The sequence below is a fragment of the Tursiops truncatus genome, chromosome 2, assembly GCF_011762595.2.
Source record: "Tursiops truncatus isolate mTurTru1 chromosome 2, mTurTru1.mat.Y, whole genome shotgun sequence".
Classification (NCBI taxonomy): domain Eukaryota; kingdom Metazoa; phylum Chordata; class Mammalia; order Artiodactyla; family Delphinidae; genus Tursiops; species Tursiops truncatus.
This window is the reverse complement of record NC_047035.1, coordinates 92,613,393-92,629,835: the sequence shown is the minus strand read 5'-3', so window position 1 is coordinate 92,629,835 and position 16,443 is coordinate 92,613,393. Positions and strand designations below refer to the sequence as shown.

The window sequence follows — 16,443 nt, the reverse complement described above, 5'->3', positions numbered from 1 at the left end:
CTTCTCTAAGACTATCTGAGTCTGTTGAACTTCATCTAGTTACTTAAAAGATGTTATGTGTTCAGGAAAATAAATTTTGCTGTGCTTCTTCCAATTCTTTTACTCCCAAGGGTGCAGTTTGGAGCCTAGGGTTGAGGATGGAGGACAATTAACTGAGAAGGATGTGCTTTATATAGGTAGTGTTATATATTGCTGAATATAGTAGAGAACATAATTTGATTTAAGTAATTTAATTTCTGTAGCTGCAGGGCAGCAGAATATCTTTCAACTGTGTTCTATTTATATATAGAACACAGATTTTTTTTTTGGCCCCACCGCGTGGCTCGCGGGATCTTAGTTGCCTGACCAGGGATTGAACCTATGCCCTTGGCAGTGAAAGCGCAGAGTCCTAACTGCTGGACCACCAGGGAATTCACTCAACTGAGTTCTATACAATCCTTTCAGATACCTACTTCGCCTCACATGGGATTTTGCTGCTTTACCTAATAGGGGAACTCAGGATATAAATACATATCTATGATTTACCACTATACTTTCAGTAGACCAGAAACAAAGATTTCCATTTGTATTATATGATTCTTAGATTACAGGATGTTACATTAAAAGTCTGTCCTATATGTTCTGGTTATAATTCTGAAAACACTGTGGTAATTTGTCCTCTAGATTGCTATGCAGAACCAAATCAACACAAACCCAGAGAGTCCCGACACTGTGACGATACACGCTGCAACACCACAGTTTATCATTGGACCTGGAGGGGTGGTGAACCTAACAGGTCTGGTATCTTCAGAAAATTCATCCAAGGCAACAGGTATTGAGATGCATATAGGATAGCTGTTGGGATTTTATGCTTTAGTAGGTATTCATCCTTTTAAGAAAGGACTGTTGGAGAATGAGGGTAAGATTATATCAGCCACCTTGGTTTTCTTTGTTATAATTGGCAAAAAAATTTTTATGAGGCAAAATAATCTAAAGAAAGGTGATATTGCAAAATGTACTGCAGTATTACCTTTCAAAAGTTAATGCTATCCAAGCTCGTTTTTCACAAAACTAATATTATCTAAGCTTCATTTAAGAGTTGAATAAAGTAAAACAGATGATCAGAAAAATTCACTAGATTAAATTCCTTAAAAATTCAAACATGTTTTCTCCTTTATCGTAGATGAAACGGGTGTATCTGCTGTTCAATTTGGAAACTCCTCTACATCAGTATTAGCTACATTAGCTGCCTTAGCTGAAGCATCTGCTCCATTGTCCAATTCTTCAGAAACTCCAGGTTAGAAAAACGAGTCAAATGTGTACATCGAAAGTTGGAGATTCAAATATTTGCACAGGCCAGGAAGGAAATTTAAAAGACTAAAGGGGGCAGGGTTGAGGTTATGGCCATCTGAGGAGAGTGGGGCGGGGCAAGGGTGCATCTCCTACTCAGCTCTAACTGATTATAGTAAAATGCTCAGTTAGTATTGCCAGACTCTGTTTTTTTCAAGGGAAGCTGAAAATCTGGATTTTAAAAGAACATTAAATCTTGGCAATTATTTAAAATTAAATTAAGATTAAAATTAATTAAAATTAAAAACAAACTTGTGTGGTTCACAGAAAACATGTCTGTGTACCCCATTTGGCTTTGTTTTACTACTCTGACTTTTTGTATAAATAAATTAGCTAAGTATATATGAACCTGCTGTCTTTTTCATAACTTTTAATTTTTGGCAGCTCTATTAGAATGACATAAAATCTTAGTGACTGACAAAACTAGGAAATAGCACACCAACAACCACCATTAAAGTATAACTTGGGGTTAAATGATTACAAACAGTATTAATAGCTGGTTTGATAAGGTTTACCTTTATACTTAACCAAAATAATTCTTGCTATAATTATGTAAGTAAAATATTTTTTTAATTAGGGAATTTAAAAGACTCCACAAAATTATTTTTCTTACTGTAGTTTAAGCCATTTTATTTGGACCAATGCTTAAGAAAGTAAAGAATAATTTGTTGTCATTATTTAATTTTTTTTCAAAATGTGACTAATAATAATAATAACAGCAACAGTTCGCTGCATGTTTACTGTGTGTGCTATGCACTATGGCTGATGTTTTACACGTCTCATTTAATCCTCACCAAAAAGATCGAAGGTAGATATTACTGGATTTGACTCTTCAAGGTGATGATTGGATGATGTATTTTTTGGTGGTGGGGGGGTGGTTACTTATCTCTCGCCTTTCTCCCCCTCTCTCTCTCCCTCTCTCCCTCCGTCTCCCCCCTCCCCCTCCCTCCCCCCTCTCTCCCCCTATGCCCCTCAACTAGTAATAGTAAACATTTATTCATTCTCCAGCTTCTTTAGCATTGTAATCAATGTTTGAATCTAAACCTTTATATTTGGGAGTCTTAAGATTTTTCTGAATCACTTTTGGCCATTAACAGCTACGTGTATCATCCTATTGACATGCTGCTTTTATGACCTATGCCTGGATCTCTTCAGCACCTTTGTAATTGCATAAGTATATCAAAGAAAATTAATTTCATTGGTGGATTTCTATTTGATTAAACTTGTAAAATTTTTGCCTTTATTAAAGTACATATCTCTGAAAATTAATCTTTTCTTCAAAGTCAGCTCGAAGTTTTTACATTTAGATGTTTGACTCCACAAATTGGTCATACCAACTTCTCTAACTTCTACCTTTGAAAATGTTATGTGTGGTCTAGTGTGAGAGAATTGACAATTTTAGTTGATTTTTATTGCATGTGACTTACAGTCTTCTGTGAGCACAACAATTTTTTTATTTCAATACTACATCATAGTGAAATCTTTCTGAAGGTATTTTAAGAGCTTAAATTAAGTTAAAATTCAGGTGAGTACATTGCCGCCAGTATAAACAACTCAGCTGAGTTGTGTAATCACATAAAGAAATATCTTCTCGCAGGTCAGTTTGCACATGCTCAGTCAAGTTATTTCTCTGCCTCTTGGCCGTCCAGTTTCTTTTAACATTATTTGTCAGACTCATCCTGATTTAGAAATGTTTATATGTTTTTTCAAGGACATCTCAGGATCTGGGAAATGAAGTAGTACTCCCATTTTATATATGATGAAATTGAGGTTTGCGGAGGTTAAATAGTTTTGTCTAATGTAGCATGGCTATTAAGTGGTGAAAGGAAGTTTGTGCTCAAGGTCTGACTGATTCCCAAGTTGTGTGTCTGTGACCACTAAATATACTGTTTCCTCTACGCAGTTTCTTCAGGTGATCAGTGGCCGAGTCTCTTCTAGAATGTTTATAATTTGGTTTGTGATAGGAATAAATATTTGTGTAATCATCACTTTGTCTTGTATGAAACAAAAGCATCGCTATTCCTAGTTTTACTTCTGAGGTGTATCTTTTGGAGCAGTCTTTTGAAATAAATGTTCTCCTGTTTGCCCTTTTTAAATGATTGAAAAAAAAATATAAGAACCATCAGTACACTAACTGGTACTGCTCTTATTCTTTTCTTTTACAGGCTAAGTAGTACAGTAAATACATCTTCTGATAATAAATAGCCAGTGTAGCAGCAAATGGACTGCATTTGAAATGGAAGCTAGCTGGCTGACATGGTCCTATATACAGAGGGGAGGTACTCATGATAGTCTAGAATACCATGCTGTTTCATTTGAACTATGGCTTTAAATAGTTCTTTCATGTTTACATTAGGACTATCTTTGACATATAAAACAAATCTTAATGTTAGTCCAATGGGAACATCATAAAGGAAATCAGTCTAGTATAATGCTTTCATTGTGAAACGAAATGTCTTCTTGATGTTACAAGCAAATATAACTTCAGATTGTCACTGTTTGATGATTGAATTGCTTCCTTACTGGCATTTTTTATGTAAATATTTCCAGTTTTATTCTTTTCTCATAAACCTTTATTTTTCCGAGCATTTAACTTGTTAAATTTTTAATCTCCATGCATAATTTTCATGATTCTTTGTCTGTTTGATAGAAGTACAAAAAAAAAATTTGATAAATCTCAGTATACCCTGAAGAGTTTGTTGCTAATGTTCATTTTTATTAAATTGGTTTTTTGGGAGTTTTTATTTCAGTTCCTGAGCCCACAGGCCTATGCTAATGTGCATAATTATATTAAATAATCATTAGGTCTATCTAGGTCCAGGCCAGGCCAGAAAAACATGATGAAACACTTGATGTAAGTCATAAATTTAACTTGGCATGATGAAATATAGAAAAATAATGATTAATATGTATAGGGTTCTTGCTATAAGCTTGTTATTATGCTAAGTGCTTTACGTGTACTATCTCATCTCGCAATAGTCATCTGAATTAAGATATTATCATTGATCATTGACTGAGGTTTAGTTTTCAGCTCTGAGGTTTCAGAAATATTTTATTAATATATCCTGGGTTAATATAAAGGACTACTCACACTCAGCAAACTCATAAGAAAGTGATACATAAATCAAAATACTAAGTTATTTATTTTTAATTTCTTTTAAAGGGAGGATACAACTGTCTTCTGATACATGAAATTACCTTACTCATTTTGAAACAAATCAGTGAAAATATTTACAGCCTTTAAAAGTATGCAGACACAGTTTTCAAGATACTTGTTTAAAACATCCTTCATAATTTTGGAGTGGAATAATTCAGAAGTATCAGGCATCTCTAACATTAATATAATAATTGTCCTCTTTTACATTATTATTATTTTTTAACATCTTTATTGGAATATAATTGCTTTACAGTGGTGTGTTAGTTTCTGCTTTATAACAAAGTGAATCAATTATACATATACATATGTTCCCATATCTCTTCCCTCTTGCGTCTCCCTCCCTCCCACCCTCCCTATCCTACCCTCCCTATCCCACCCCTGTAGGTGGTCACAAAGCACGGAGCTGATCTCCCTGTGCTATGCAACTGCTTCCCACTAGCTATCTATTTCACATTTGGTAGTGTATATAAGTCCATGCCACTCTCTCACTTCGTCCCAGTTTACCCTTCCCCCTCCCCATGTCCTCAAGTCCATTCTCTATGTCTGCATCTTTATTCCTGTCCTGCCCCTAGGTTCTTCAAACAAACTAGTCGAATTTTTGCTTGGAAATAGTTGGAAATTATCTTGTTAATTTATGTACCCAATGATTAGAAGGCTGTGTTACTTTAAATATTCTGTGATTCAAGTTTTCTACTAATTTGAACTGCTCTCAGTTAGTTTGAATTAATATGGTAATATCAACAAGAGCAGCATTCTTAAATTTTGTGTGAATCAGAATCACCTTCTCAACAATCATTTGCCCCAATTCTACCCCAGTGGATTCTAATTCAGTAACTTTAGGGTGGGACCATGACATCCATGTTTTTAACATGCTCTCAAAAGTGATCCTATGGCACACCAAAAGTGATCCTATGGCACACCAAAATTTAAGAATTTGACCCAAATTTTAAAAGTTCTATTTCTTACTACTAATAGACTGTATAGTAAATATCTAAAGATTGTGAGTGTACTACAGCAAAGATTTGCTTGAATAATATATATTTCTTATTTATTTCATCTTTATGTGTAATTTAATATTTATTCAACTGTTTATGGGGTGCATAGGTGAATCTCTACTAAGGAAAAGATGTGGGAGAGAGGAATGGCTTTCTTTTTTTATTTTATTTAATTAATTTATTTTTACATCTTTATTGGAGTATAATTGCTTTACAATGGTGTGTTAGTTTCTGCTTTATAACAAAGTGAATCAGTTATACATATACATATGTTCCCATATCTCTTCCCTCTTCCGTCTCCCTCCCTCCCACCCTCCCTATCCCACCCCTCCAGGCAGTCACAAAGCACCGAGCTGATCTCCCTGTGCTGTGCGGCTGCTTCCCACTAGCTATCTACCTTACGTTTGGTAGTGTATATATGTCCATGCCTCTCTCTCGCTTTGTCACAGCTCACCCTTCCCCCTCCCCATGTCCTCAAGTCCGTTCTCCAGTAGGTCTGTGTTTTTATTCTTGTCTTACCCCTAGGTTCTTCATGACATTTTTTTTTCTTAAATTCCATATATATGTGTTAGCATACGGTATTTGTCTTTCTCTTTCTGACTTACTTCACTCTGTATGACAGACTCTAGGTCTATCCACCTCATTACAAATAGCTCAATTTTGTTTCTTATTATGGCTGAGTAATAGTCCATTGTATATATGTGCCACATCTTCTTTATCCATTATCCGATGATGGACACTTAGGTTGTTTCCATCTCCAGGCTATTGTAAATAGAGCTGCAATGAACATTTTGGTACATGACTCTTTTTGAATTATGGTTTTCTCAGGGTATATGCCCAGTAGTGGGATTGCTGGGTCATATGGTAGTTCTATTTGTAGTTTTATAAGGAACCTCCATACTGTTCTCCACAGTGGTTGTATCAATTTACATTCCCACCAACAGTGCAAGAGTCTTCCCTTTTATCCACACCTTCTCCAGCATTTATTGTTTCTAGATTTTTTGATGATGGCCATTCTGACTGCTGTGAGATGATATCTCATTGTAGTTTTGATTTGCATTTCTCTAATGATTAGGGATGTTGAGCATTCTTTCATGTGTTTGTTGGCCATCTGTATATCTTCTTTGGAGAAATGTCTATTTAGGTCTTCTGCCCATTTTTGGATTAGGTTGTTTGTTTTTTTGTTACTGAGCTGCATGAGCTGCTTATAAATTTTGGAGATTAATCCTTTGTCAGTTGCTTCATTTGCACATGTTTTCTCCCATTCTGAGGGTTGTCTTTTGGTCTTGTTTATGGTTTCCTTTGCTATGCAAAAGCTTTGAAGTTTTATTAGGTCCCATTTGTTTATTTTTGTTTTTATTTCCATTTCTCTAGGAGGTGGGTCAAAAAGGATCTTGCTGTGATTTATGTCAAAGAGTGTTCTGCCTATGTTTTCCTCTAAGAGTTTGATAGTTTCTGGCCTTACATTTAGGTCTTTAATCCATTTTGAGCTTATTTTTGTGTATGGTGTTAGGGAGTGCTCTAATCTCATACTTTTACATGTACCTGTCCAGTTTTCCCAGCACCACTTATTGCAGAGGCTGTCCTTTCTCCACTGTACATTCCTGCCTCCTTTATGAAAGATAAGGTGACCATATGTGAGTGGGTTTATCTCTGCGCTTTCTATCCTGTTCCATTGATCTATCTTTCTGTTTTTGTGCCAGTACCATAGTGTCTTGATTACTGTAGCTTTGTAGTATAGTCTGAAGTCAGGGAGCCTGATTCCTCCAGCTCCGTTTATCGTTCTCAAGATTGCTTTGGCTATTCGGGGTCTTTTGTGTTTCCATACGAATTGTGAAATTTTTTGTTCCAGTTCTGTGAAAAATGCCAGTGGTAGTTTGATAGGGATTGCATTGAATCTGTAGATTGCTTTGGGTAGTAGAGTCATTTTCACAATGTTGATTCTTCCAATCCAAGAGCATGGTATATATCTCCATCTATATGTATCATCTTTAGTTTCTTTCATCAGTGTCTTATAATTTTCTGCATACAGGTCTTTTGTCTCCTTAGGTAGGTTTATTCCTAGATATTTTATTCTTTTTGTTGCAGTGGTAAATGGGAGTGTTTTCTTGATTTCACTTTCAGATTTTTCATCAGTAGTGTATAGGCATGCCAGAGATTTCTGTGCATTAATTTTGTATCCTGCTACTTTACCAAATTCATTGATTAGCTCTAGTAGTTTTCTAGTGGCATCTTTAGGATTCTCTATGTATAGTATCATGTCATCTGCAAACAGTGACAGCTTTACTTCTTCCTTTCCGATTTGGATTCCTTTTATTTCCTTTTCTTCTCTGATTGCTGTGGCTAAAACTTCCAAAACTATGTTGAGTAAGAGTGGTGAGAGTGGGCAACCTTGTCTTGTTCCTGATCTTAGTGGAAATGCTTTCAGTTTTTCACCATTGGCTGTGTGTTTGTCATATGGCCTTTATTATGTTGAGGAAAGTTCCCTCTGTGCCTACTTTCTGCAGGGTTTTCATTATAAATGGGTGTTGAATTTTGTCAAAAGCTTTCTCTGCATCTATTGAGATGATCATACGGTTTTTCTCCTTCAATTTGTTAATATGCTGTGTCACGTTCATTGATTTGCATATATTGAAGAATCCTTGCATTCCTGGAATAAACCCAACTTGATCATGGTGTATGATCCTTTTTTTTTTTTTTTTTTTTATTTATTTATTTTATTTTTGGCTGCGTTGGGTCTTCGTTGCTGCACGCGGGCTTTCTCTAGTTGCCAGAGTGGGGGCTACTCTTTTTTGCGGTGTGCGGGCCCCTCATTGCAGTGGTTTCTCTTGCTGTAGAGCACCGGCTATAGAGCGCAGGCTCAGTAGCTGTGGCGCACGGGCCCAGCTGCTCCGCGGCATGGGGGATCCTCCCGGACCAGGGCTCGAACCCGTATCCCCTGCATCGGCAGGCGGACTCTTAACCACTGCGCCACCAAGGAAGTCCCGTATGATCCTTTTAATGTGCTGTTGGATTCTGTTTGCTAGTATTTTGTTGAGGATTTTTGCATCTATGTTCATCAGTGATATTGGCCTGTAGTTTTCTTTCTTTGTGACATCCTTGTTTGGTTTTGGTATCAGGGTGATGGTGGCCTCGTTGAATGAGTTTGGAAGTGTTCCTCCCTCTGCTGTGTTTTGGAAGAGTTTGAGAAGGATAGGTGTTAGCTCTTCTCTAAATGTTTGATAGAATTTGCCTGTGAGGCCATCTGGTCCTGGGCTTTTGTTTGTTGGAAGATTTTTAATCACAGTTTCAATTTCAGTGCTTGTGATTGGTCTGCTCATATTTTCTATTTCTTCCTGATTCAGTCTTGGCAGGTGGTGCCTTTCTAAGAATTTGTCCATTTCTTCCAAACTGTCCATTTTATTGGCATAGAGTTGCTTGTAATATTCTCTCATGATCTTTTGTATTTCTGCAGTGTCAGTTGTTACTTCTCCTTTTTTCATTTCTAATTCTATTGATTGGAGTCTTCTCCCTTTTTTTCTTGATGAGTCTGGCTAATGCTTTATCAATTTTGTTTATCTTCTCAAAGAACCAGCTTCTAGTTTTATTGATCTTTGCTATCATTTCCTTCCTTTCTTTTTCATTTATATCTGATCTGATCTTTATGATTTCTTTGCTTCTGCTAACTTTGGGTTTTTTTCTTCTTCCTTCTCTGATTGCTTTAGGTGCAAGGTTAGGTTGTTTATTCGAGATGTTTCCTGTTTCTTAAGGTGGGCTTGTATTGCTATAAACTTCCCTCTTAGAACTGCTTTTGCTGCATCCCATAGACTTTGAGTTGTCGTATCTCCATTGTCATTTGTTTCTAGGTATTTTTTACTTTCCTCTTTGATTTCTTCAGTGATCACTTCGTTATTAAGTAGTATATTGTTTAGCCTCCATGTGTTTGTATTTTTTACAGATCTTTTCCTGTAATTGATATCTAGTCTCATAGCATTGTGGTCGGAAAAGATACTTGATACAATTTTCTTAAAATTACCAAGGCTTGTTTTATGACCCAAGATATGATCTATCCTGGAGAATGTTCCATGAGCACTTGAGAAGAAAGTGTATTCTGTTGTTTTTGGATGGAATGCCATATAAATATCAATTAAGCCCATCTTTTTTAATGTATCATTTAAAGCTTGTGTTTCCTTATTTATTTTTATTTTGGATGATCTGTCCATTGATGAAAGTGGGGTGTTAAAGTCCCCTAGTATGAATGTGTTACTGTCGATTTCCCCTTTTATGGCTGTTAGTGTTTGCCTTATGTATTGAGGTGCTCCTATGTTGGGTGCATAAATATTTACAATTGCTATATCTTCTTCTTGGATCGATCCCTTGATCATTATGTAGTGTCCTTCTTTGTCTCTTCTAATAGTCTTTATTTTAAAGTCTATTTTGTCTGATATGAGAATTGCTACTCCAGCTTTCTTTTGGTTTCCATTTGCATGCAATATCTTTTTCCATCCCCTTACTTTCAGTCTGTATGTTTCTCTAGGTCTGAAGTGGGTCTCTTGTAGACAGCATATATATGGGTCTTGTATTTGTATCCATTCAGCCAATCTGTGTCTTTTGGTGGGAGCATTTAGTCCATTTACATTTAAGGTAATTATCGATATGTATGTTCCTATTCCCATTTTCTTAATTGTTTTGGGTTCGTTATTGTAGGTCTTTTCCTTCTCTTGTGTTTCTTGCCTAGAGAAGTTCCTTTAGCATTTGTTGTAAAGCTGGTTTGGTGGTGCTGAACTCTCTAGCTTTTGCTTGTCTGTAAAGGTTTTAATTTCTCCATCAAATCTGAATGAGATCCTTGCTGGGTAGAGTAATCTTGGTTGCAGGTTTTTCTCCTTCATCACTTTAAATATGTCCTGCCACTGCCTTCTTGCTTGCAGGGTTTCTGCTGAAAGATCAGCTGTTAACCTTATGGGGATTCCCTTGTGTGTTATTTGTTGTTTTTCCCTTGCTGCTTTTAATATGCTTCTTTGTATTTAATTTTTGACAGTTTGATTAATATGTGTCTTGGCGTATTTCTCCTTGGATTTATCCTGTATGGGACTCTCTGTGCTTCCTGGACTTGATTAACTATTTCCTTTCCCATGTTTGGGAAGTTTTCAACTATAATCTCTTCAAATATTTTCTCAGTCCCTTTCTTTTTCTCTTCTTCTTCTGGAACCCTAGGACAAATGGTGGAAGCAAAGCTATACAGACAAAATCTCACACAGAAGCATACACATAGACACTTTTCACAAAAAGAGGAAAAGGGGAACAAATCATAAATCTTGCTCTCAAAGTCCACCTCCTCAATTTGGGATGATTCGTTATCTATTCATGTATTCCACAGATGCAGGGTACATCAAGTTGATTGGGGAGCTTTAATCCACTGCTTCTGAGGCTGCTGGGAGAGATTTCCCTTTCTCTTCTTTGTTCTCACAGCTCCCAGGGGCTCAGCTTTGGATTTGGCCCCACCTCTGCGTGTAGGTCGCTGGAGGGCGTCTGTTCTTCTCTCAGCCAGGACAGGGATAAAGGAGCCGCTGATTCAGGGGCTCTGGCTCACTCAGGCCAGGGGGAGGGAGGGGCACGGAGTGCGGGGCGAGCCTGCAGCGGCAGAGGCCAGCATGAAGTTGCACCAGCCTGAGGCGCGCCGTGCGTTCTCCCGGGGGAGTTGTCCCTGGTTCCCGGGACCCCGGCAGTGGCGGGCTGCACAGGCTCCCCGGAAGGGGGTTGTGGATAGTGACCTGTGCTCGCACACAGGCTTCTTGGTGGTGGCAGCAGCAGCAGCCTTAGCGTCTCATGCCCGTCTCTGGGGTCCGCGCTTTTAGCGGCGGTTCGCGCCCGTCTCTGGAGCGCCTTTAAGCAGCGCTCTTAATCCCCTCTCCTGGCGCACCAGGAAACAAAGAGGGAAGAAAATGTCTCTTGCCTCTTCGGCAGGTCCAGACTTTTCCCCGGACTCCCTCCTGGCTATACGTGGCGCACTAAACCCCTGCAGGCTGTGTTCATGCCGCCAACCCCGGTCCTCTCCCTGCGCTCCGACCGAAGCCCGAGGCTCAACTCCCAGTCCCGCCCGCCCCGGCGTGTGAGCAAACAAGCCTCTCGGGCTGGTGAGTGCCGGTCGGCACTATAGTTCTTCAGAGGACAGAGATTACTTTTAGCTGGAGTTGGGGCATGGGGTTAGGGGAGTGGGGTGAGGTTGAGTTGTACCCTAAAGAATGAATGGGATTTAAGGATTTAGATAGATAAGAACTCATTTCAAGTTATTCCATTTTGGAATGTATTCCAAAATGAAGATACAAAAAAGTAAATATTTTCTTTTGGGGATTGCAGCTGCCTTTTTCCTCATAAGAAAACCACCCCTGGTGGTACACTATTAAACAGAGGCAATCATGTTGTCCTATTTTTCTACCAAAGCTTACACACCAGTCTGTTACAGGTGTTTCCTATTTGGAAAATCAAAATTCCAGGAAGCTCTCACCCTTACTCTCACTTCTTGCTTTAGGACAAAATTAAAATGTACAAATAATAAAAATTCATGGAGGGATATATCATGCTTATGTTAAAGGAATAACTCAAAACTGTTCTTGAGCTAAGTTTTCCATATATTGGTTTACAAATAGCTGTTCATTTACAATTAGAAAAATATTTATTCATTCATTGAACAGATTGTTGTTGAATATCTCTTATGTTCTGGTAAACAATCATATACAGTCCCAACCTTTGTGGAACACGTAGTCTTTCAGTAGAATGAGATATTAAAGTTATTCACTCAGATAAATACTTGTGATTCGTGGTATATATAAAGAATACAGGATTTTGACCAAGTTGGTGAGTCTTTCTAGAGGAAGAGACATTTAAACTAAATTTAAACTAATTCCTATATATATTTACTATACTACATTTAAACTAATTCCTATATATATTAAAAAATATACATAGGAATTAGTGGAGCAAAACTTGGGGGAAGAACATTTTAGGAAGGAGGACACATGTGAAGCTTTTGAGGCAGGAAAGCTTGTCCTTTCAGAGGACTCAGAGACCAGCGTGGCTGAGCTCAGCAAGTGGGAGAGTAAGTCATGGTAATTGAAGGTAAGATTATATAGGACTTTTAAAATGATTTCTTTGGTGGGCTCTGGAAGGGAGTTTAGTTAGGAGTCTAATGCAGTCACCTGGGGAAGAAATAATGGTAGCGTGGATTAGGATTTGGCAAAGGGATAATAAGAAGTGAATAGATTTGAGAGTTATTTAGTTGTAGAATCAGAAGTTAAAATTGGTTGGATGTAGGCCTTACATCTGCAGTGTAGTTTAGTCCTTATGAAACTCTTATAAAACAATATTTTATGGCTCTAACCTACAGTTTTACATTGATTTTGCATTGCTTAGCCTTATTCTTTCTTGCGGCCCAGCTATATAATCCCATTAAATGGACATCTGTGACTACCCTTCTTTTTGTCTTTAGAGCAACTTAAGCTAATTGTTAATAAGGTGGTTTTTTCCAAAGGTATAATGCATCTGGTGGCTGTTTCCCTCCTTTCTCCTAATAGTGAAATTTGAGTCAGGTCCCCTTTGCATGTTGTTGGTTTTTTTTTGTCTGTTCCTAAAGTAGATCAATAAAAGTGAATTGGCTTTCAGGTATATGTTACTGGGCTTCATAAGATTGTCTTGTTTTTGCCTTTTTAAAAAAAATGTCAGGTTCTATTGCAGGCAATCCTACTTTTGAAATGTTATTTTTTTCTTCAGTAAGCCTAGTTTCTATTTTATTGAAATATTTATATGCATATAGAATTTTCAATCTTCTAGTAACATCTGAAAGACAGTTTTTTCCTTGTCTTAGTTGACTTTTATGGCATTAAAATTCAAAAGTCATGTTGAACAAGAGGTCTCAAACATTTTCAGAGATGCTGTAGATTATCTAGGCTCTCTTTGTATATTATAACTTGACTTTTAAATTAGACCAATGAATATTTATTAGTTATTTTTTTATCCGGGGGTTTTATATTTGGATATATCTGTCTATGTATATTTTTTTAAATAACATTCTTTTTAAAGTTTTTAGGCTTTCTGTTTTATTCTTACATGTTTCAACATTTCACTGCTGGGTTGTTTTTAGGATTACTGAGGGGGTTCTTTGTTTTCTTACATAATTGGTTTCCTTATAATTTTTTCTTAAATTCCTTACCATAGCACAACTTAAAAAGAAAGCTTTTTAGATGAAAGGCAAGAACTCTCTTATCTTAATGACAGTCATTGCAAATAGTGCAAAGATGAAAGTTCTTGAGTTGTGCCTTGATCATATGTGGTCTCAGAAATTTCTTACATATGATTATGTTTTTAAAAATACTTGCTACTTATAGTTAACATTCAACCATAGTGAACATTTGTTTTTCATATGGATATTTTTTACAAGATCAAAGCAATAGTTAATGTCTTTGAAAACCTCAGTAGTTGTTCTATTGAATACATTACTGTTTTATGCCCTACATTTCATTTTAATAATTATCTTCCTGAAATTTTCTTAAGTGCTTGGTGATAAAGCCTAATTATGGTTTAAGACAAACAAAAATGAGAGAACTCAAAACATAAAGGTTTTTGCATTTTGAATATCATCTGTGGTTTGCATTGTGACCCTTGATTACCCAAATAACACAGTAACAGGGTTGCAGCCAGGCCTGTTACCATGAGTTCATCCTTGAAAACTAGGGTCCTAGTACTTATCTTGCCTTTTATTAAAAAAGGAGTTTGTTTAATTAGAGCATCTCTGTATTTAGTAAATCCCTTGGTCGTTAATATCCATGACATTCTGCTGGAATTTGGTAGCAACTTGGCGTGTTTCAGAGTAACTGTGTATCTGAAGGGTAGTGTGACTTCAGGAGAGAATGATTTTATTTCATTACACTTTTGGTAAAGTGTTGCCTCAAATAACACATTTCAAAAAACCATATCATTTAGAAATAGTTTTTTTGGTCATTTCTTTTTTCAGAATTAGTTATATTAAAATGTTTTTTAATGTTGATAGTTATTAAAACCCATAGAAAAATTGGAGAATGAACTTTATACCTTGCAACTGTATTCACCACCTGTAAACATCTTGCCACACCTGCATGTTCACACACAAACACAGACACATGCTTTTATTTTGCCATATTATCTGAAAGTAGGCTAAAGACATCATGACACTTCATCCTTAAATTCTTCAGCATGTATCTACCAAGAACAAGGACAGCTTCCTATGTATTCACAGTTCTATTATGTTTCTTAAAAACAATATTAATTTAGTAATATTATCTGGCATATGGTCCATATTCAAGTTTCCTCAATTATCCCCAAAATGTCCTTTATAACTATTTGTTTTCACCCAGGATCCAATCAAAGTTCACACACTATATTCGATTATTATGTCTCTTTAGTCTCCCCCAATCTAGGACAGTCTTACTGCCTCACTTGTTCTTTATGACACTGAAATCTTTGTAGAGTTTAAGCCAGTTGTCTGCAGGATCACTCACATTCTAGATTCATTTGTTTCTTAATAATTAGATTCAGGTCAAACATTTCCAATAAGAACACAGGGATATTTTGTAATCTCCTGTTGCATCACATCAGGAGTCACTTTAATTGCTGTGTAGTATTCCAGTGCATGAATCTACCAGTTTATTCATTCTACTTTTGACAGATATCTGATTTGTTTCAAGTTTTTGACTATTATGAGTAAAGCTGCTATGTGTAGTCTTTTGGGATCAGTAGTTGGGCGTAGCTTGTGGGAAGGGATTTTGGCAATTTCTTTACCTAGGCAAGACCTGGAGTGCTGTGTTCAGCTGCCAGAATCCTCTCTGAACCTTTCATAAAACATTGAGAACATAGTTTTGAATTTTATTTATGTAAATGTTAATATATTTTTTCATAGCCTACAGTACCAGATCTATTTGCCACTTATTATGAAGGCAACCCTTGCTCACACAATCCAAAAAGGGAATACTGTTTATTCTCTCTGCTTGAAGAATACAAATTTCCATGTTTTGTTGGATAGGAAATATATATCAACTCATATATGTAAATTTGAATGGAGTATAACCACATACAATATCTTATTTTTTGGATTGTGGAATCTTATTAAGCTGGCATAACCTTTGTCATATCTGTGACCTTAGGAGAGCTTCTAAATTTCGTACCTCATAGAACTAAATGAAGATAGTTTATTTAAACATGTGCATGCATAGATAGTTGGAACTCACTTATTGTAAATTGTGGGACTTGTAGTCAACTATTTACATAGGTATCTACAACACCAATGGAGACTGAATTTAAAAATCATGTAAAAGCTTTTCTGTGTAAGAAAGAAGGATGGACAGCAAAGGTAGCAGAGCAAAAATAAACTTCTGTTCATACTTTTATATATGTTCACTGATTTTTACATATATATATTTTTTTCCAGTAGTGGCTACGGAGGAAGTAGTTACTGCAGAATCTGTGGATGGTGCAATTCAGCAAGTAGTTAGTTCAGGGGGTCAGCAAGTCATCACAATAGTTACAGATGGAATTCAGCTTGGAAATTTGCACTCCATTCCAACCAGTGGAATAGGTCAGCCCATCATTGTGACCATGCCAGATGGACAACAAGGTTGGTAGAAGGCATTTACATAAAGTTTGCATTTATTCTTAATCCTCAGGAAATTGTGACATGTTTTTCAAAGCATTTATTTTTGCCTTAAATTTTGTTTTTGTAACCTTTTGCAGCAGACTTAATTGCCTAGTTTTATTTGCTTAGGCTACTGTTAAAATTAGCTTGCTTTCTCTGGTTGTATACTAGGTACAAAGAGGAATTGGCCCCAAAGTATTCTGGTTGGAAAATGAGCTTAAATAAATAATTCAAAATCAGTATTGGACAATACTTTCCTAGGCCATTTAATGCAATTCAGATATCATACGGGCTTTTAAAAACACCATGTGAAAAAAAGCTAC

The 16,443-nt window shown here is 36.6% G+C and overlaps 1 protein-coding gene across 7 annotated transcripts in view; it reads left to right on the top strand.

Annotated features, from left to right (window-relative positions):
* GABPB1 (GA binding protein transcription factor subunit beta 1) overlaps window positions 1-16,443 on the top strand; it is a 79,289-nt gene that overhangs the window by 53,326 nt on the left and 9,520 nt on the right. For 4 of the 7 annotated variants that reach the window (XM_073800978.1, XM_019929327.3, XM_073800977.1 and 1 more), the window contains 3 exons: window positions 664-811; window positions 1,163-1,276; window positions 15,917-16,102. In XM_073800978.1, coding sequence (XP_073657079.1) covers window positions 664-811; window positions 1,163-1,276; window positions 15,917-16,102 — 448 coding nt within the window. The remainder of the gene's footprint in view (window positions 1-663; window positions 812-1,162; window positions 1,277-15,916; window positions 16,103-16,443) is intronic. The other 3 variants (XM_019929350.3, XM_019929340.3, XM_019929333.3) reach the window with 3 other exon arrangements.